The following is a 22,622-nucleotide window of genomic DNA, read 5'->3' as shown; positions in this document are numbered from 1 at the left end:
GTTGTGTGCGTGGCAACCATTCGACGTGTCCCTTTCACGTCGATGTTTCTCTCTCTCTCTCTCTCCCTCCCACACTCTATCTGAACAAAAAATGGAAAAAATATCCTCGGGTGAGGATAAAAAAAAAAAAAAAAGAATAAAGTGTTAGCCCTGGCTGGTTTGGCTCAATGTTTACATCAGCCTGAGGATTGAAGGGTCTTGGGTTTGATTTCTGGTCAAGGGCACATACCTGGGTTGCTGGTTTGATCCATAGCCCAGGTCAGGGTTTTGTGGGAGGCAATCAATTGATGTGTCTCTCTCACATTGATATTTTTCTCTCTCTGCCTTCCACTCTCTGTAAAAATCAATGGAAAAATATCCTCAGGTGAGGATTAACAAACAAAAAAGAATAATGTATATTCATTAGTGTCCTTTAGTATAGTAGTGCTCTTTTTCAATAATAAATACCTTCTATCAGCTTGTGGTTTTGTATTCATTATCTTAATGCATATAACATTTTTACCTCTGTATCTCAATTATAATAGCATGTTTAACTATGTCTTTCTTCTCATGTTCTCAGAACCCAGCTTTAGTGCCTGTTGTTTAATAAGCATTCAGTGAATGAATAGGTGAATCAATGACTGTAAAGTAAGATCTACACATGTATACAGAACAAAAAACTTTCCCCCTTCACCTGAACACACCAGCCAGGGCCATAGATTTAATTTTTGTTTGTTTGTTTCTTTGGTACATGCCCCTAATGGGAACCGAACCCGGGAATCTCTGGTCCGCAGGCTGACGCTCCAACCGCTGAGCCAAACTGGCCAGGGCTAATTTTTGATAGTATATCAAGAATTATGCTTATTTTATGAAAACGTTTGTATTGTTTATGGTTGAATGATGTATACATTGAGTTGGTAGAAATACGAAATTACGTTTTCGAGAGCATCTATAGGACATTTGATTTTTGTTATTCAACAAGCATAGGCTGGGAGGCCACTAAGCTCCCAGAGTTTTTAGTCTTGTCTTGGAGATAAATAGTAAAAGCAGAGTGATGACTGTTAATTAAAGCATTGAGGAGAGACATCTAAACAATTGAGGGGTAGGGCCAGGAAAGGTAGGAATGTCTGTGAAGTCCTTAACTACATTTACTGTTTCCCTGTGACTTTGTTCTGGTCTGAAACCCAGGAGTTTCTTTTGTAACTGAGTAAACTTGAGTAGGCAAAATGGATGAAGGGAAAAACAAGCAGCTTTTACTTTTAAAATTGCCTTTTTAGTGGGCTTGGGTTGGGGAAGTGTGATTAGTAATCAGCAACAACAGTAATAACACTTCAGCTGTTATCAGGCACAATTAGGCACTTACAAATTTTTTTTTTTTTTTTTTTTTTTATCCTCACCCGAGGACATTTTTCCATTTTTTGTTCAGGTAGAGTAGGAGGGGGAGAGAGGAACAGAGAGAGAGAGAGAAACATCGACGTGAAGGGACACATCGAGTGGCTGCCACCCGCACGACTGACCAGAGCCGGGGACAAACTGCAACCGAGGTACATGCCCTTAGCGGGAACTGAACCCGGGTCTCTCGGGACCGCAGGCCGACGCTCTAACCGCTGAGCCAAACCGGCCAGGGCGACACTTACAAATTTTTAACTCATTTTATCCTCATAGTAGTCCTGTGGCAGACACTCACTCTTATTTTCCCCATTCATAGGTGAGGGCATAGATACTGGCTAACTTGCCTGGGGTCCCACATCTAGGAAAGTGAACTCGTGCTGTCTGGCTCTGGAGCCCTCACTCTCAACCTTTGTGCTATATATACTATCTCTCAAAATATTTATTGTTTTGCTATACTGTATAGTAATACTGAATGTCTATGTCTAATCTGAATGTAACTGTTAGATGAAAATTTATTTTAATGTTCTTTCTTTTTATTTTAAAATCCTCACCTAAGGATATTCCACAGTTTATCTTCAGATAGAGTGGGAAGAAGGGGTGGAGGAGAGAGAGAGAAAAAAACATCTATGCGAGAGAGACACATCAATTGTTTGCCTCCCGCACTACCAGGGCCGGGGACCAAACCACAACCGAGGTACGTACCCTTGACCAGAATCAAACCCGCAACTCTTTGGTTCACAGGCTGACACTCTAACTGCCGAGCAATAACTGGCCAGGACTTAATGTTCTTTCTTGATGCAGGAAAATTATGAATGAAAAGGATATTAATGTTAGTTCAGACAGCTTTCTTCCACTTAGATTGAATGAGTGCTAGGCCTTCCGAATGATCTCCCTTCAAAATCATTCAAAATTTGTTTAGGTCCTGGCTGGGTAGCTCAGCTGATTAGAGTGTCAGCCCGATACACCAAGGTTTTAGGTTCGATCCCAGGTCAGGGCACATATAAGAATCAACCAGTGAATGCATAAATAAGTAGAATAACAAATCATTGTTTCTCTCTCTCTCAAATCAGTAAATTAAATTTGCTTAGGAAGAGCAGAATTTATTGTTAACTGAGAGTTTAATATTTATTATAGGTAGCATATTTACTTTATACCCAGTTAATGACATTGTGATACTACAGAGTTGGTGGTTTTTCTTCCTATTGTATATTTATTTGTAATATAATTGGATTTAGTATATAGTGAACACATATAGTACATTTATTCTGTTTATACAATTTGAAACCTAAGTTTGTTATTTTAAATAATTAAGAAATGTTATGATTGTAGGTCTTTTGCTCAAATCTACCTTATGGCAATATGCTTTATTACTTTAATGTATTTCTAGAGCCCAATAGGTGTGACTTAGTGGTTGAGTGTTACCCTGTGCACCAAGAGGTCACCAGTTTGATTCTTGGTCAGGGCACATGCTCTGATTTCAGGCTCGATCCCCAGTAGGGGGCATGCAGGAAGTAACTGATTGATGTTTCTCTCTCATTGATGTTTCTATCTCTCTCTTGCTCTCCCCTCCTCTCTCTCTTAAAAAAAAAAATCAATAAAAAATATATTTCTGGCCCTGCCCAGTATGACCCAGCGGTTAGAGCATCGGCCTGTGGTCCAGAGAGACCTGGGTTTGGTTCCTGCTAAGGGCATGCAGTTTGTCTCCGTCCCTGGTTGGGGTCGTGCAGATGGCAGCCACTCCATGTGTCCCTTTCACGTTGATGTTTCCCTCCCTCCCTCCCTCCCTCCCTCCCTCCCTCCTTCTTCCACTCTATCTGAACAAAAATGGAAAAATGTCCTCGGGTGAGGATAAAAAAAAAATTTCTGGAAATACATTACTCTGAGTAGGGTGGGGGCTATTTATGGATTTTGGTTTTATGGTTTTGGAATATAAATGGTGTATAAAATATTTTTATCATGTGCTATTTTTCCTAATTTGGAACATAGGAAGCTTTTGGAATATAAAGTTTGTGCTGAAGATGTCACTGACTGGGATTTTTATTTTTTATTTTATTTATTTGTTTATTTATTTTCTCACCCGAGGACATTTTTGCATTTATCTTTAGATAGAGCAGGATGGAGAGAGGGAGGAAGAGAGAGAGAAAAACATCCATGTGAGAGAGACACATCGACTGGTTTCCACCCACATGACCCCCACCAGGGCTGGGCCAAACTGCAACCAAGGTAGTACCCTTAGCGGTAACTGAACCCAGGGCTCTCTGGTCTGGGGGCCGGCGCTCTAACCGCTGAGCAAAACTGGCCAGGGCCTGACTGGGATTTTTAACAAACCCCAAACATGCTGTGATAAAAAAGTTAATATAAAGTTACAGTGTTGCCACACTGATAGGTTAATTTATAGTTGCAGGCAAATTCTTTAGTAGTTTGCCAACAACAGTATAATTGCTATGTAGAGACTTTCAGATATTAGTTAAACAAAAGTAGAGAATAAAAGGCTTTTAAGTACAAATTTTGTTTTGACTGTCTTTTTTTCTAGTGCTTAGTAATTAAAACATTTTTTCTGCATCTTTTTCCTGAAGTAATAAAGTTGGAAAAAAGACGAAAACAAAAATGGGTAAAAATGAAGTGTCTTAGTGAATTTTGTAAGGCTAATTTTTACTTGCAGGGACTCCAAAAAGAGAAGATAATTTTGTGGTTCATCAGTAGACTAAATCCTATGAAACATTTATGATAGTCGGTTTAAAAACATTTCCATTTATCTTCGATATGCATCTTCAAGTAAGCCTCTTCACCTCTCCGAAGGTAATGACAGCTACAGCATGAGGAATATAACATTTGAAGATAAATGGGGAAAGATGTGAAAGATGTAGAGAGAGGGTAAATGTGGGATCATCTTCCGTTTGGACTGGGGGAAAGATACAGTAAAATCTTCAATTTTGAGCTGCCTTTCTGATTTATGAAGGGGAACTTAAGAAACCAGTCTTGAAATTAGACAAGATCTGAATAGTGATAGGGAGCCAAGGCCCAGAAGTGAGGGTAAGCAATGTGAGTTATTGGGGAAGTCAGGATGTGGCCTGAACAAAGACTCCTTCCTCTCGGGAATCCAGAAGATGGTTATGATCAAATGCATTGTAATAGTAGTAGCTAATATAGCTTGATTTCCTCCTTGAAACATTTCCATCTCTTGGCTCTCAGGACCTCAGGCCCTCCTGATTGCCTTCCTTACTCACAGGCCATTCTCTGTTCTTCCTCACCTCCCTGTTTAAAGTGAACCAGGACTTGGTCTCTTCTCTTTGAGTTCTTCTCTGTCTGTACAGAAGACAGACTCCCTAAGTGATTTCATACAGGCTCAAGGCTTTAAATGCCCTTGAGGTGATGGTAACTCCCAAATTCATTTCTCCAGCCTGCACCTCTTATAGAACTCTGGACTTGTCTGCCCTGCTGCTAACTTAGTTCTACCGAAAGCCTAAAAAGTATCTCAACAGAACTATTTTTCCCCTCCCTGCCCACCTAAAGTGGTTCTTCCTTCAGTCTTTGAGTTTCTGAGATAGATGCCTCCTCTTTTTCTTACAGGCAACCCATAATTCACCAGGAAGTCTTGTCATCTCTGCCTTCACAAACTATCTTGAGTCCAGTTACTTTTTACTGTGTCTACTCTAGTCTAAGTCAATACTGTAGCAGCCTCCACCCCCAGCCCCACCGCTCTTGTTCCTATGCAGGAGCCAGAGTCATAGTTTGGAAATGTAAATTAAATTATGTCACCCCCCTCTGCCTAAAATCCTTCCTTGGCTTTCTGTCACTTTTAGAATAAAATTGAAAATTGTACTTTGGTCACAGGGAACCATAGAATTTGGCCTCTGGCTAGCTATCTGATTTCACATCTCATCATTATTTACCCCTTCGGTTACACTGGTGGTCTTTCTTGCCTGTTCCTTAAATGTCATTCAGATCCTTGCTTAAATGTTACCTTCTCAGAGGTGACAGCCTGCCCACTCATCTAAAATAACTACCCCTACTTTCACCTTTTATCTCCTAACTCTTTATTTTTCTTCTCCAGGTTATATACTATGTATTAGTTAATTATCTGACTTCCTTATTAAAATGTAAGGTCCTTGAAGTCAGGGCCTGGTTTTCACTAGGTACCTTCAGGCCTGGGACATGGTAGAAACTCAAATATTGGTTAAATGAAAGAATATTTTGAACATTTACTTTGTGCTAGGCCCTGAGCTAAAGCTCAAAATATGAATTATCATTAATTCTCACAACTTGATTTGGAGTCTATAGTTAGTCACTTTTTATTGTACTCATTTTTCAGATAAGAAAATTGAGTCTTACAGAATGTATGTCCTCAAGTTATAGATGTATCCTATAATAATTTTGGATACGTAGGATGGGTTTAGATTAAAGCCTCTACAGTAATTCTATTTCCTTTATTACTAAAATCTTTGAAAATGTCTTCTAGAAATATTTTCTAGGTCAACTCAAGTTTTGATGATTGCCTATTGGGTCAAATTTTAAGACAAAATTCAGTTTTGGATCAGGAGACACAATACTTTTTTAAAAAAATTTATCTCTATTGCCCTGGTTGGTTTGGCTCAGCGGTTGGAGCATCAGCCTGCGGTCTGGAGAGACCCGGGTTCGGTTCCCACTAAGGGCACGTACCTTGGTTGCAGTTTTTCTCCGGCACCAGTTGGGTCGTGTGGGTGGCAACCACTCAATGTGTCCCTTTCACATCAATGTTTCTCTCTCTCTCCCCTCCCACTCTATCTGAACAAAATATCAAAAAAATGTCCTCGGGTGAGGATAAAAAAAAAAATTATCTCTATTGTTGAAAGTATTACAGATATCCCTCCTTTTTTTCCTCATTGACATCCCCTTCACCCCCACCCCCGCCTTTCACCACACTATTGTCTGTGTCTACTGGCTATGAATATATGCATATAAATTCTTTGGTTTATCTCTTCCCATTCACCCCACCCCCCTTCCCTCTGAGGTTTGTCAGTCTCTTCCCTACTTCCATGAGGAGACACAGTACTTTTGAGATAGGAATGAACCTTTCTCTCTCCCCATTCCCACAAATGCCACATATTATAATTCATGGATTTCAGATGCAGCTCTCATGTCGTTGTGCAAATGGCAAGAGCTCCCAAACATCTGCCTCTATGTGATTGGTCTCTACACTTCCATTGAGGCCTAACTTAAATCCAGTCTCTATGGTGGCCTGTAATGGAATTAAGTCACTCCAGTGACTTCTCATTGCTCAATGGTTCACCAATTCCTTCAAATCTATTTGTTATTTGACCATGAGATATTGGTGCTTTTCGACCCTTTGCTGCTCACTGCACTTGACTGCACCTGCCAAACCAGTACCTGGGATCACATGCTTCTTTTTACCCCAGGACTTCCTCATGCAGTTCCGTCTTGGGATGCATATGGCCCAGTGGTTCAGGACCCTGGCTTCAGATGGTCCAGATTTCAGTCCAGGATCTGGCCTTGGGCAAATGCCTTTATTTCTGTCTCAGGTGCTCTGAATGTAAACTGGAAATGACAATTGTACCTACGTACAATTATTGTGAGGATTAAATGAGTGAATACATGTAATTTTAGCATAGTGCTGGGAAGATAGTAAGCATTCATTAAGTGTTAGAAGTTATTGTTATCACTTCACATTTCCTAGCTATCTTCCTCTTATCCTTCAGCCCAGCCTTCTCTGTTTTATCAAATCAAAAAAATTACCTTTTTTTTTTTTTCTTTAATCCTCACTCGAGGATATTTTTCCATTTATTTTCAGATAGAATGAGAGAAAGGAGTAGAGAGAGAGAAACACCAGCGTGAGAGAGACACACTGATTGATTGCCTCTTGCCTGACCCTGACCAGGGCCAGGGACAAACTGCAACTGAGGTACATGCCATTGACTGGAATCAAACCTGTGACTCTTTGTTCCATGAGCTGAAGTTCTAACCGCTGAGCCAAACCAGCCAGGACAAAAAACTTACCTCTTTTATATGTTTTTTTAAATACATTCCTGTTTATATATTCTGAAAAACTTGTTTATCTAGCATGGTTGCGTGTCATAATTTGAAAACATGTATTTATTTTGTGTGATTATAGATCTGTCTTCCCTAAGGATAGAAATAACATTTTTGCTTGCTATTACATCCCCAGCACAGTGTCTGGTATATAGTTTGTACTTAATACATGTGCTCAGTAAATGTGTCTAGTGAATGAAAGTGCTGTTTAACTTTTCTTAGAATAGGATCTTGAGATCTTTTATAACAACCCTTCCTTTAGAAAGATTATTAGCATGGAAGCCAATTTCAGACTTGGGATACTTGGAGAGCTGAGCACACCGAATAAAAGCACAGAGGGCAAAGGGTCAGGGACTATTGGAAGACAAGGCAGAAGATCAGGAAAATGGACTTGTTCAGGTGTATGCCATTGTAACATAGGGTTTTTGTTGAAGGCCTTTGAGTGATGCACTTCCTGGTTAGAGTAATGACATTCAGCAATGATTCAGCTAGTGCTGATTGAGTCCCTGCTCTGTGCTAGGCATTGGGCCAGGTGCTGAGTGCCTCACCTTTCTAAACAAATGGATGTTTCAGGGGAACTACTTGGGAAGGTGAATGCTAAGAATATTAATATTTATTTATGTCTTTTGTTGCTTACCATATGGCAGTTCTTTTTGGGTGTGTGTCTTACGTGTGAGATCAAGAATCTGTTTTATACCTACAAAAGAATGCATATGTAAGGCATGCTCATCACATAGAACACTGGAGAAAATTTTGCAGCAATAAATTTTAATAGTGAGATACCTCGCCCTGGCTGGTTTGGCTCAGCGGTTAGAGCGTTGGCTGGCGTCCTGGAGAGCCCCGGGTTTGGTTCCTGCTAAGGGCATGTACCTTGGTTGCAGTTTGTCCCCACTCCAGTTGGGGTTGTGTGGGTGGCAACCGCTCCATGTGTCTCTCTCACGTTGATGTTTCTCTCTCTTACTCTTTCCCACCTCTCCTTCCCACTCTATCTGAAGATAGATGCAAAAATATCCTTGAGTGAGGATAAAAAAAAAGTGAGATACCTCTGTCTGCCATGAGATTTCTTATTTCCTGCAAAGTGTAAACTGTAAGAGACAATCCTAAAGATCTGGGGAAGCCCTGGCAGGTTTGACTCAGCGGTTAGAGGGTCAGCCTGAGGTCCAGAGAGACTCCCGGGTTTGGTTCCCGCTAAGGGCGCGTACCTCAGTTGCAATTTGTCCCCGGCCCTGGTTGGTCGTGTGGGTGGCAGCCACTCGATGTGTCCCTTTCACATCGATGTTTCTCTCTCTCTCTCTTTCTGTCTCTCTCTCTCTCTCCCTCCCTCCCTCCCACTCTATCTGAACAAAAAAAAATGGAAAAATGTCCTCAGGTGAGGATAAAAAAAAAAAAAAAGATCTGGGGAAGATCTTTATCTATTCCACTCTCCTGCCTCTATTGTATTTTCTTTCATTCTTGCTCTTCCTTGTGACTTCTATCAGCACATCTTTCTTTGCCTGTGCTATTTCAAACCTGGTCATCTTTCTTCCTTCCCTATTTACCTATAACTGCTGTTTCCTAGAAGTTGTATTTCTAGCCTGGCTGGTGTGGCTTAGTGGATTGAGCCTCGTCCCATGGACTGAGAGGTCCCGGTTTGGGTCCCAGTTCCATTCCTAGTCAGGGCACATGCCCGGGTTACGGGCTCAGTCCCTAGCAGGGGGCATGCAGGAGGCAGCTGATCGATGTTTCTCTCCCACATCGATGTTTGTGTCTCTCTCTCCCTTCCTCTCTCTCTAAAAAATCAATAAAAACATATTTTTTTAAAGAAAGTTGTATTTCTGTTCTCTAGACTGGAATGTAGATTCTTCCTCTCCCAGAGTGTAATGTTTCTTGCCAGAAGCTGAATAAGGTGGCTGTTCAGGGATAAGAAACTCAGTGGTGAGAAAGCTACATTATGGTTCACAAGTAAGCATCACCTAGTGATGAAGTCAGCACTGTGAGTGATACAGAAAGAGGAGTCACGGTTTCCAGCCACAAAGAAGTGATACTCTTTAAGGAACGATAAAACTAACATATTCGCTTGGCCGGTGTGGCTCAGTGGTTGAGCATCAGCCCATGTACTAGGGGGTCGCTGGTTCGATTCCTGGTCAGGGCACATGCCCAGGTTGTGGGCCCAATCCCCAGTGGGGGGCATGCAGGAGGCAATCAGTGTTCTCTCTCATCGATGTTTCTATCTCTTTCTCCCTCTCCCTTCCTCTCTCTAGAATCAATAAAGAAAAAAAAAAACTAACATATTAATTGGTCTGTTATCTACCATGTGTCTGGCACTGTCCTGGGAGCTAGGGATATAGCAATGAATGAAACAGAAGTTCTGGCCTCATTCATGGAACCTACATTCCAGTGACTCATATAATAAGTCAGGTAGTCATGAGTAGGATGAAGAAAATAAAGCAGGGTAAGAGGATGGAGAGTGAAGTGGGTGCTAATTTAAATAAGAGGATGGTCAGAAAGGGCCATGTGATAGGTGATGTGTGAATATTGACCTATATGAAATTAGGGAGTGGGCTATTCAGATATCTAGGAGAACAGCATTCTTGGTGGAGCAGTAAATACAGAGTCCCTGAGATGAGAGTGGGTCTTTAGTATAAAGGCCAGTGGGACTGGGGTGAGGGGTGAATCTTTGGAGAGGAGGTCAGAGAGGGAGTGGGAGATGGGACAGTTATAAAGCTTTCTGGGGTTTTGTTTGGTGTATGATGGGAAGCCATTGGAAGCTTTTCACTAGAGGCATGATGTGGACATCTGAGAAAGCTCACTGCTTGCAATGTGCTAATTAGACTGTTCCAGGGCTTGGGGTGCCGGGGCAGGGAACCCAGTCAGGAGGTATTGCAGGCATCCAGGTGAGAGAGATGATGGCTTAGCCTAGGGTGGTCATGATGGTCATGGTAAGAAGCCATGGGATTCTGGGTACATATGAAATGCGAGCTGACAAGATAGATCAGATGTGGGGATGAGAGAAAAAAGTCAAAGATGATTCCGAGATCATCTTTGAAAAGTTGCTTGTGGAGGTGAATTAAGGTCTGGAGTATAAGGTGCGTCCAGAGAAATTTTGATTGGAGAAGAAGCCTCAGGTGCAGAGGAGTTTTTAAACTTTAAAAAGGGACCTTGAAAAGTGGCATGAAAAGGTAATTTTATAGGAAATAAAGCAATATGAACTACATAGTTAAAATGAGAGTTACGTTCTAACTCAGTCTCCAAAAAGTCTGTCCTTGCAGGGAACGTGGTCATTTTGATGCTAGTGTGGCACATGGGGAAACCAAGGGAGGCCTCAACCTTCTAGGTTCTTGTCACAGAACAAAAAAGGGTTCAAGCCCTGGCTGGTTTGGCTCAGCGGTTAGAGCATTGGCCTGAGGACCAGAGACACCCAGATTTGGTTCCTGCTAGGGGCATGTACCTCGGTTGCAGTTTGTCCCCAGCCCCAGTTGGGGTCATGTGGGTGGCAACCAGTTGATGTGTCTTTCTCACATTGATGTTTCTCTCTCTCTTCCTTTGTTTCTCCCTCCACCTCTATTTGAAGATAAATGCAAAAAAAAAAAAAAAAATATGTCCTTGGGTGAGGATAAAAAAAAGAAAGAAAGGATTCAGAAGTGTGACAGGCCCGTCTGACTCAGTATTTAGAGTGTCGGTTCTCGCACCGAAGTATCTTGGGTTCAATTCCTAGTCAAGGGCATGTACCTGCGTTGCAGATTTGATCCCCAGCACCCGGGTCACATGCAGGAGGCAACCAGTTTATGCGTCTCTCTCACATGGATATTTCTTTCTCTCTCTCTCTGTTTCCCTCTCCCTCCTTTCCTTCCTTTCCCCAACCTCACCCCTCCTTCTCCCTCCCTCTCTTCTACTCTCTGTAGAAGTCAATGGATAAAATCTCCTCGGATGAGGATTAATAAAAAGAAAAGGTGTGACGGGGATTTAGCAAAATACAGTAAATGTATTCAAGCAGTAGTATGTACTTGAGAAGTGAGAGCAGGTGACCTTGGAGAATGAGATGCCATTCGATGGGGTCTGGATCTGGGTGGGTTTTTTGTTTGTTTTTTTAATCTTCACCCAGGATACTTTTTCCAGTTTTTATCTTCAGATAGGGAGGGAGGGAGGAAGAAAAAGAGACAAACAGACATTGATGTAAGAGAGAGACATCAATTGGTTGCCTCCCACACGACCCTGACCAGGGCCGGGGACCAAACGCAATCAAGGTATGATGTGCCCTTGACTGGAATCGAACCTGCGATTCTTTGGTTTGAGGGCTGACACTCTACCACTGAGCCAAACTGGCCAGTGTGGAAGGTTTTTTTAAGTGTGGGCAAGGGGGGTATAAGGTGGTCCTCTGCTTCTGACACTGGTGGGGTGACTGCCGATGCGGTTCTTTCTCGTCTTGTCTCTTGAGATAGGGATTTCCTTTTGGTCCTCCCAATTACAAGAAATTGCAGAGGGAGAAGCAGGGTAACAGGTGGTCAGTAAAGGTCGTGTCTGTGATGTTCCAGCCAAGACAGAGAAGGGGAGGGGTAGATCTTGAGGCCTTTGTTCCCTATACCAGCTTTCCTGCCTCAATATGTTCTGGGCAAAGCCTACACACTCATGACACATGACCCTGGGAAACATGCTACATTTGTAACAGCTTTTATAATTTTATATTGGTGAAACTACAGTTTATACATTGAACATATTTATTAAGTACTGTGGTAATTCCATTTTTATGTGCATGCTTTCTGAGAAACGAAAGTCCTACACACTGTATTTTTAGCTCAGTTGACTTTGATACAAGAACCACTGCATTAATGTTGCTCAGTATTTCAATAGTCACTCATTAATACAATTCTCTCTATATTGTTTCTGTGAAAGTTGACAAAATTTGCTGGTATTTTATGTATATATTGCACTGGCCTGGACTGAAAATGGTACAGAATGTAATCAAATTAAAGTCATAAGTGAAACATTCATTTGAGTGTCCGTTCAGCATAGGGCAGTATAGACAATCCACAAGACATGGTCCATGTACTGAAAGAGTTTGTAATGTGGATGTAGTACTTGAACCCTTGCCAAGAAACAGAATTCTTGTATTGTGCTTTAGATTATTTTATCAATTAGTGAACTTTTTTCACTTTGGTTTAAAGACCATGGAATATGGTTATATCTACCAAACATTGAGAGAATTTAAAAACAAGATAAAATAGCTCTGGCTGTTGTGGTTTAGTGGTTAGAGCATCGGTCTGTGGACCAAAGGGTTGCAGGTTCGATTCCATGTTAAGGCCACATACCTGGGTTGCAGGTTTGATTCCCGGCCCAGATTGGGGCATATGTAGGAGGCAGCCGATTCTTGTATCCATGTGTCTGTCTCTCTCACATAGATGTTTCTCTTTCTCTCTCTCTCTCTCTCTCTCTGCTCCCCTCTCCTTCCTTCCTCCATCCTTTCCACTCTCTCTAAAATCAATGGGAAAATATCCTCAGGTGAGAATTAACAAACAAACAAAAAAATTTAAAACAAGATAAAATAGCTTTTTCACCTTCTCCCTTTTCCTGGAGCACTGTTCGCTCCAAGCTCCGGGCTCATGTTAAACCAGCGCCTCTGTCAATCTCCTTCCAGCCACCACCATCATGATTATGTACTGGGACCTCATTGGCCATGAGGTGTCCTCTGACATCTACAAGATCTGGGAGATAACAGGCGGGCTGTGCCTGGAAGTGGAGGGGAAGATGGTCAGTAGGATAGAGGGTAAAGTAACATTGAGGGCAAAGGTATTGAAAGCACGGTAGTCACTGCTGTTGATATTGTCATGAAGCATCATTTGCAGGAAACCAGCTTCACAAAAGAAGTCTATGAGAAGAACATCAAAGATTCTATGAAATCAAAAGGCAACTTGAACAGAGACCAGAAAGAGTAAAGCCTTTTATGAAAGAGTAAAACCTTTTATGATGGGCTGTAGAACAAATCAAGCACATCCTTGCTAATTTCAAAAACTAACAGTTCTTTATTGGTGAAAACATGAATCCAGATGGCACGGTTACTCTGCTAGACTACCATGTGGATGGTGTGACCCATATATGACTTTCTTTAAGGATGGCTTAGAAATGGAAAAATGTTAACAAATTTGGCAATTTGTATCTATCACCTGTCATAATAAGTGACTGCTGCTTTTCTTTTCTTTCTTTATAAAAAAAAAAAAAGGGAAGGAATGCTTGCCCTGGTTGATTTGGCTCAGCTATTAGAGCGGGAGGCAACCAGTCCATGTGTCTCTTTCGCATCCATATTTCTCTCTCTCTCTCTCTCCCTCTCACTTCCTCCTCCTCTGTCTGAAAATAAATGGAAAAATATCCTCAGGCGAGCATTTAAAAAAAATAAATGGAATACTGCATGAATTTGTGTGTCATCCGTATGCAGAGACCTTTAATCTCTGTATTGTTCCAATGTTAGTATATGTGCTGCCGAAATGAGCACCTGGCTGCTGCTTTTCATCTGCACTGGAGGACTAGAACAATGGGACTGATGTTATCTGGAGTTCTGTATTTTGACTTTGACATATTTGGAGCAGAGGCATTGTTTTAAAGAAAAATATAACATGTAGGTTATCTAAAAATAAATTGCATTTAAACTCATTTAGGAGAAAAAAAAAACAAGGTAAAAATACCTATTCTTGAAAATTAACTTTTGAGTAGTGCTTGACATATTTAATCCTGTAAACTACATATTATCTCAGTTTTTGAGAGGACATAAAAGTAAAACAATACCCAAGATCACAAAAAGAGTCTAAATATATTTTTAATTGTTTTTTGTATGTTTAGAATGTTAAAAGATAACCAATATGTAGGTACTGATGCTGGTCTTTTGAGTCCAAATCCTATACCCTTTCTATTAAATGTACTGTCTTCCCCTTCCCCTTTTAATTAATGGTTAGAAGCATCCTATTTCTTAGTTGGGTTAAAGGAAGTGGGTTAGATCTCAGACTTTACTAATCCAGAAAGAAAACTCCTTTGGCATATTTGAAAACATTAATTTATTGTGCATGGAAGTAATAGTGGGTTTCTGGTGAGTTCAAGTGCTGTCATTAAAATTTTATTTATTTATTTGTTTGTTTGTTTGTTTATTATTTTTTATCCTCACCCGAGGACATTTTTCCATTTTTTGTTCAGAGAGAGTGGGAGGGAGAGAGAGGAAGAGAGAGAGAGAGAAATCGACATGAAAGGGACACGAGTGGCTGCCACCCACACAACCAACCAGGGCCGGGGACAAACTGCAACCGAGGTACATGCCCTTAGCAGGAACTAAACCTGGGTCTCTCTGGACCACAGGCTGATGCTCTAACTGCTGAGCCAAACTGGCCAGGGCTATTTATTTATTTCTATTTTTATTTTTTTATCCTCACTCGAGGACATTTTTGCATGTATCTTCAGATAGAACAGGAGGGAGAGAAGGATGAAGAGAGAGAGAGAAACATCGATATGAGAGAGACACATCGAGTGTTTACCACCCACACGGCCCCAACCAGGCCTGGGGACAAACCGCAACCGAGGTACATGCTCTTAGCGGAACCGAACCTGGGACTCTCCAGTCCGCGGGCCGACACTCTAACCGCTGAGCCAAACCGCTGAGGGCAATATTTTATTTTTATAAGTTTTTTTTTTAATCTGCAGAGTTTTGGGGTTTTTAAATCTTTTATTAGGAAATATGTATTACAAACAATATGTGTATATATAAATATAAAGAACACTATAAAACAAACAACTTTATAAGTACAACCCAACCTAACACAGAAATTATTGATACCTTCTGAGGCTTTCTGCTTACAGTTTCCCCTTAAACAGGTAATAACAATATTGAATTTTGCATTGTTCTAAGGTGTCTTAAAGAAAATATTTTTCGCCCTGGCCAGTTTGGCTCAGCGGTTAGAGCATCGGCCTGTGGACCAGAGAGTCCCTGGTTCGGTTCCCACTAAGGGCACATACCTTGGTTGCAGTTTGTCCCTGGCCGCGATTGGGGTCCGTGTGAGTGGCAACTGGTTGATGTCTCTCTCTCACATTCATGTTTCTCTCTCTCTGCCTCCCTCCCTCCTTTCCGCTCTATCTGAAGATAAATGCAAAAATGTCCTCCGGTGAGGATAAAAAATATATATTTTTTTCATTTAGGGATTTAAAATTTTTAAATATTATGAGTAACTTTAATCTTATTTGACATAATTATTATGTAAATAACTCTTTAAAATTATATTTTGTTTTACTTATTTATTTATTTTTTGTTCATATAGAGTGGGAGGGAGAGAGAGAGAAACATCAACATGAAAGAGACACATCGACTGGCTGCCACCCGCACGACCCATCCAGGGCCCAGGGCCGGGGACAAACTGCAACCGAGGTACATGCCCTTAGTGGGAACCAAACCCGGGTCTCTTGGGACCGCAGGTCGACGCTCTAACCGCTGTGCCAAACCGGGCAGGACTTATTTATGTTTTTAAAAGGGGTTTTGTTGCCTGGCCAGTGTGGTTCAGTGGTTGAGCATCGACCCGTGCACCAAGAGGTTGCCCTTTCGATTCCTGATCAGGGCATATGCCCAGGTTGTGGGCCTGATTCCCAGTAGGGGGCATGCAGGAGGCAGCCAGTCGATGTTTTCTTTCATTGATGTTTCTATCTCTCTTTCCCTCTCCCTTTCTCTCTCTCTAAAAATCAATAAAGAAAAAAAAATTTTTTAAAGGGTTTTGTTTAAAAGGAGCTTGGTTTCAAAGCTGGAAACTAGGAAATTTTATTAGTTTCAGAAGTTTCAAAGATCTGGGAGAATATTGAGGAAGAGGAAAAGGATTTTATGTAAATCAAGGAAATTACTGACGTAGTTTTTCTTTTTCTTTACTAGGGAAAAGGAAACAGGGCTAGGATATGAAAATTAGATCTTCCTTAAGTTGTTTGGCAGAATTGGTACCACCAGTGAGCAGGCAGCTAAAAGACTGAATGAAACATGGCTTAAAAGATTTGTGACAGCACATTTTCTAGAAGTGTTTGTTTTAACCATGTTTTTGAGTGGTGAAGACTTTGTCAGCAGTCATATGCTACCTCTCATCTTGTCATTGTCCTTATTGCTGAGCCACTGAAACCTGGAATCTGATTCATGCAGTATGACACTAACTTCCTTTTTTTCTTTTTTGTTTTTTCAATCCTCACCCGAGGATATTTTCCCATTTATCTTCAGCTAGAGTGGGAAGGAGGGAGGGAGCGGGAGAGAGAAAATCTATGTGAGAGACACATCGACTGGTTGCCTTCCGTACAACCCCAACTGGGACTGGGGACTGAACAACAACCAGGCTATGTGCCCTTGACCAGAATCGAACCCTAGACTCTTTGGTCCGAGGGTCTATCCTCTAACTGCTGAGCCAAACCGGCCAGGGCACTAACTTCCTTTTTCTTGGTGGAGTTTGTATGTGGTCTGTCATGTTTTAGGACCTATAATCCTCAAGTTCCTAGTTTTAAATGGGTAAGGAGTTTTAAACAATGTGGTATAATTTTAGGGGGTAGTTATATATATGTGCATTCACATACACATCTGTGTGCATATTCATAAAGATGTCTTACTGGCAGTGGCTGCATGTAGGAAATAAGCATTTAAATGATGGGTGTCCCTCTATGAAATGGTGATAATTAACATCTGCCTTATTGAGTGGTTGAGGGAGATTAAATAGGTTAATACACAGAAAGTACTTACAGCTTGGAGTAAGTGCTCCATGAATGTTGGCTGTTATTTAAATATTACATGTATTGCCTTTTGCTTGGAAACATTCTTCTTTGCTTAGGTTACCATTTGTGTGTGGGGAGATGTTCTTTGTAGAACCATGTCTCCTTGTCATATGATTATGTGTAGTATGAGCCTTATTAATACACTCTCAGCATTTGAGGTTGGAACGTAAGTGTGTGGCATACCCAGCGGAATCCAGCAAGAGAGAACTAAGCACCGTAGCAACTGTTGCTATTTGTGTCCTGAGCAGCAGCTGCTCTGGACAGATTTATTTTTTAATCCTGATCTCACTGATACCCTGGGATGTGGCCCAGCCTTAGAGAAGTAGATTCATCTAGATGTCTGGTCTTTGAGGAGATTTCACGACCACATGTTACAAGGATTCTACTCCACGTGAAATATGAAGAGCCAAAGCTTTATGTGTATGAGAAAAGGGGAAGCAGCCAAGCCTCAGCGTTGTCAGTCCCTGAAATGGACTGTGACTGGATTAATCACATGCGAAATCACTGTTAATATGGGTAGTGAGACTTCATGCTTTTCAGTCAAAAAGTAATTTTGCTGTTTATAACATTCTACAGAAGATTTAGTGGTCTGTCATTCCACTGTATACACTCATATTCACAAATGTACACACATACAACTTAGGGATTAGTTATCAGCTATGGATTTCAGAAATAAGACAGTTTTACCAATGAATGTTTTATTACCAAAAACTTTCCTGAAGTAGATAAGAACTTTAAAAGAGAGTTTGTTTCAAATAGTGGTTAGATTAATTCAGTAATTTTCTAACTTTTATTTCTGATATGTTGAAATATTTGAAACCTTATGAAATACCTTGAAATAGTAATGTAGCCTATTTTCAGATTTTGGCTGCTATCTTACCTTGGGTTCAGTCATAAAATATTTAATGAGCACCTACTGTCTACCAGGCTCTGTTCTGAATCCTGGTGACACTTAATGAATGTTATTGGTCTGATTCTTTTCAAATTATGTATGTAGATCACCTATTAAAAATGTGATTATTTTTATTTTTGTTTGCCCTATTTAGATTGAGTGGTATGAATTTACTGATTTGGATGTTTTGAATTTACCATATAACATCATGTTGAATGAAAGAACATGTAACTGAGTGACTTATAAAATCAAAACATTCTCATCCTCTAGGTATTGTTAACCCAAAGAACCCAAAGGAAGCTCCAAAGTCCTTCAGCTTCGACTACTCCTACTGGTCTCACACCTCGGTGAGTGTACTTGTGGTGCCTCAGAGGAGAACTGTGCTGGCTTTGAAGGGGGTTTTAACATGTTTTAAAAGAGCCTGCAGGTCCAACAAGCAAACGGGTTATCACCATCTAGGAAAATGGAGAGTTGGGCCCTTACTCAGTATAGAACCCTCAGTCTCGGTGGCTTCTAGGGCTTGTTCCTAAACTAGAGTTTGCTTTTGCATCTCCTTGTTAGGCATTCTTTTGTTTCCCCTCCCCCCTTTTTATGTTGGAATAGGAGATGATTTAAACTATTTACAAAGCCTAATTGGCAAGGGAAGGCCTAGGCAAGGGATTGGAACATTCTTCACTGAAAGCTGCATTTATTGAGATATAGCTGCACTACCTGTAGCAGTTCAAAAAGTATTTTTATATGTGGACTTGACCTTTGATCTTTTAGTCTCATTTCCTCTTAAGAAAGTCTTCTTGCAGCTCCCTATGAATGGAAGAGTGATATTTGTAAAGTTATAGAAAATGAAATGTAATCATGCTAGATAATTTCATGTAAATATTTTTATGTATGGCTGACCTGGATAATGGATAGCTCTAATAGTGTGTCTGCAAGTAAATGTGTGTGTGTGTGTGTGTGTGTGAGTGAGAGTGAGTGTGAAATGAGAAAAATAATGTGTAGGGGAAACTTTAAAAATGTATAATATATTTTAGGTGACTATTCTGCTTTGAAACACTCGTATTATAGCAGTAATCAAATGAGCATAGGAAATAATATGAATAAAATGTCTTTATTTCACCTTTTAATCTTTACAGCCTGAAGATCCCTGTTTTGCATCTCAAAACCGTGTATACAATGACATTGGAAAGGAAATGCTCTTACATGCCTTTGAGGGGTATAATGTCTGTATTTTTGCCTATGGGCAGACTGGTGCTGGGAAATCTTACACAATGATGGGTAAACAAGAAGAAAGCCAGGCTGGCATCATTCCACAGGTAAAAAAACAAAAAAACAATGAAAATCCTCTGTTCCTCGTTACTTTTAGTCTTCAGTGGCTTTAACAATTATTTTTACTTAGCAAATGTTTATTCAGGGACTATCATACCAGGCACAAAGATAAATTACCTGCCTCTTTCCCTCAGAGGAGCTAACAGTCTAGTGGAAGAGGTTGACATGTATACATGTCTACTTTAAAGGTGGGAAAGTTGGTGTTTTGTAAAGGTTTTGCTGTGTATCCAATTTTTATGTTATCTTTTTTTTTTTATCCTCACCCGAGGACACTTTTCCATTTTTTGTTCACAGAGTGGGAGGGAGAGAGGGGAAGAGAGAGAGAGAGAAACATCGACGTGAAAGGGACACATCAAGTGGCTGCCAACCGCATAACCAACCAGGGCCGGGGACAAACTGCAACTGAGGGACGTGACCTTAGCGGGAACTGAACCCGGGCCTCTCCAGACCGCAGGCCAACGCTCTAACCGCTGAGCAAAACTGGCCAGGGCTATGTTATCTTTTGAACAGTGTTACCAGCTTCTTCAAAAAGAGATAGTGTGTAACAGGCTCTATTCGGAATCCTGGGGACACCTAATGAATGTTGTTGGTCTAATTTTTTTTTTTATCCTCACCCGAGGACATGTTTCCATTTTTTTGTTCAGATAGAGCGGAAAGGAGAGAGAGAGAGAGAGAGAGAAACATCGATGTGAAGGGACTCATTGAGTGGTTGCCACCCGCACGACCAACCAGGGCCGGGGACAAACTGCAACCGAGGTACGTGCCCTTAGCGGGAACCGAACCCGGGTCTCTCTGTACCGCAGGTCGACGCTCCAACCGCTGAGCCAAACCGGCCAGGGCCTAATTTTTTTTTAAAGTTCCATATATAGATCACTTCTTAAGAATCTGATTTTTGTTGTTGTTAATCCTTACCTGAGGATATTTTTCTTTTGATTTTGAGAGAGAGAGAGAGAGAGAGAGAGAGAGAGAGAGAGAGAGAGAAACACTAATGTGAGGGAGACACGTCAGTTGGTTGCCTCTCGCATGTGCCCTGATGGATGCCAGGGATCAAACCTGCAACCCAGGTGCCCTTGACTGGGAATCAAACCTGAGACCCTTTGGTGTGTGGACTGATGCTCTCACCACTAAGCTATACTAGCCAAGGCAAGAATGTGATTATTGCCTGGCTTGTGTGGCTCATTGGATGGAGTGTCGTTCCATGGACTGAGAGGTCCTGGTTCGATTCCTGGTTAGGGCACATGCCCAGGTTGTGAGCTTGACCCCCACTAGGGGGTGTGCTGGAGGCAGCCGATCGATGTTTCTCACATTGATGTTTGTATCTCTCTCTAAAAAAAAAAAAATCAATGAAAATATATTAAAAAAAGAAGAATCTGATTATTACTTTTTTTCTTTCTTTCTGGTACGTGCCCCTAGTGGGACCCGAACCCAGGACTCTCTGTCCGCAGGCCGACGCTCAACCACAGAGCCAAACTGGCCAGGGCTGATTATTACTGTTTTTGATCACCTTATTTAGAGATATTTTCCTTTTATTATAGTAGTTTAATTCTATCACTGTAAGCTTGAACAGTCTGCGATTTTTTTTTTTTTTTGAGAGGAGTTAGTCTTTTGATTTTTGTATTATTTGGAGAATAAGATACATAAGGGAGCAATAGCTACTTTTTCTTGTAGATTACTGGACTATAATTTTGAATTCAGCTATGTAATTGGAATGCTTAATTAGTAACAAAGATTAGAAAAGTTTTAGAAAAAATTGAACATAATAGCATATATATGTTTTTTTCTGTTAATAATACATGTATTAAGACATACAGGGTGGAGCAAAAGTAGGTTTACAATAGTTTGTATGGACATTAATGCAGTAATTAATAAATAATGCCTGGCTAGTGTGGCTCAATGGTTGAGCGTCCACCCATGCCACCAAGAGGTCACCGGTTTGATTCCTGACACATGCCCAGGTTGTGGGCCCAATCCCCAGTGGGTAGGATGCAGGAGGTGGCCAGTCTATGTTCTCTCTCATCGAGGTTTCTCTCTCTCTCTCCCTCTCCCTCTAAAATCAATAAAGAAAAAATAATAATAATACAAGGAAAAACTGTTTTGTATACTTACAACTGTAAACTACTTTTGCCCCATCCTGTATATTTGGGGATTTTCCTTCTCTGCATATAGTAATAGCAATAATTACAATGCTTATTTATTTATTATTATTATTATTATTATTTTTTTTAATCCTCATCCGAGGACATTTTTCCATTTTTTTTGGACAGACAGAGTGGGAGGGAGGGAGAGGAAGAGAGAGAGAGGGAAACATCAATGTAAAAGGGACACATCGAGTGGCTGCCACCCGCACGACCAACCAGGGCCGGGGACAAACTGCAACCGAGGTACATGCCCTTAGCGGGAACCAAACCCGGGTCTCTCCGGACCGCAGGCGGACGCTTTAACCGCTGAGCCAAACCGGCCAGGGCTACAATGCTTATTTAGAGAAAACATTCTGAAGCACTCCCCATGTGCCAAGCACAGGTCAAGTGGTTTACAAATACTAGCTCATCTAATTCTCCTCATGTGACCCTAAGAGGTAGGTGCTGTTGTTACCCTCATTTTACAGATGTGGAAATGGAGGCACAGAGGGCAGTGTAACTTGCCTAAGTAAGGGCAGAGCCAGAATCCAAATGCAGGAAAAGCAGTCTGGAGTCTGCTTTTGCTCTTATGTATTACTTCTTGGGAAACAATAATTGTAGATTATGCCAAGTTATACTAAATAGTGATATTCATTTTATCCCACTATCACACTTAGTTTCTCCTTCTTTTTCCTTTAATTTGTTCGTTACTGGGATTCTTATATAATTACATGTATTTTCTGGTAGAATTTTGGAGTATTTTATTTTAATACAAAGGCATGGGTTTTTAAAATGGTGATTATTGTTTAGGAACTGCCATTTGTAGTAAATTTTAAATTTTATTTAGACTTCTAGAAAATTATGAATAGTTTGTTTTCCAAATATGTATCGATTGCCTTAATACTAAATGTATAGCAAATTAAAATTCAGTAGATTTTTATTCTTTTAAAAATATAATATTTTAAATAAATTTAAGGGCTTGGGTGAATGAAATTTTATAATTTTCCTCATCTAGGAAAATTAATGTTTTTTGTTAGAAATGTCACTGTATAGTGGAATAGCTGCTCATGAAAGATTTGGGATCTTAAGACAGAGGTAAAGGGGAAAGTTTTATAGAGTCAAAATGATTATTGAAAATACCTTCATTTACT

At 40.7% G+C, this 22,622-nt stretch overlaps 1 protein-coding gene, 1 non-coding gene and 1 pseudogene across 22 annotated transcripts in view; 2 read left to right on the top strand and 1 right to left on the bottom strand.

Moving 5' to 3' along the window:
* KIF1B (kinesin family member 1B) overlaps nucleotides 1-22,622 on the top strand; it is a 146,137-nt gene that overhangs the window by 24,900 nt on the left and 98,615 nt on the right. For all 21 annotated transcript variants that reach the window (XM_036255558.1, XM_036255572.1, XM_036255571.1 and 18 more), the window contains 2 exons: nucleotides 18,302-18,378; nucleotides 19,162-19,341. In XM_036255558.1, coding sequence (XP_036111451.1) covers nucleotides 18,302-18,378; nucleotides 19,162-19,341 — 257 coding nt within the window. The remainder of the gene's footprint in view (nucleotides 1-18,301; nucleotides 18,379-19,161; nucleotides 19,342-22,622) is intronic.
* Nucleotides 13,021-13,509, top strand: LOC118626180 (annotated as a pseudogene).
* On the bottom strand, nucleotides 13,760-13,861 carry LOC118627344. Its single transcript, XR_004959102.1, has one exon. It is a non-coding gene; the product is annotated as a U6 spliceosomal RNA (small nuclear RNA).

The sequence above is a fragment of the Molossus molossus genome, unplaced genomic scaffold, assembly GCF_014108415.1.
Source record: "Molossus molossus isolate mMolMol1 unplaced genomic scaffold, mMolMol1.p scaffold_m16_p_12, whole genome shotgun sequence".
Taxonomy (NCBI): domain Eukaryota; kingdom Metazoa; phylum Chordata; class Mammalia; order Chiroptera; family Molossidae; genus Molossus; species Molossus molossus.
This window is presented reverse-complemented; position numbering and strand designations above follow the sequence as displayed.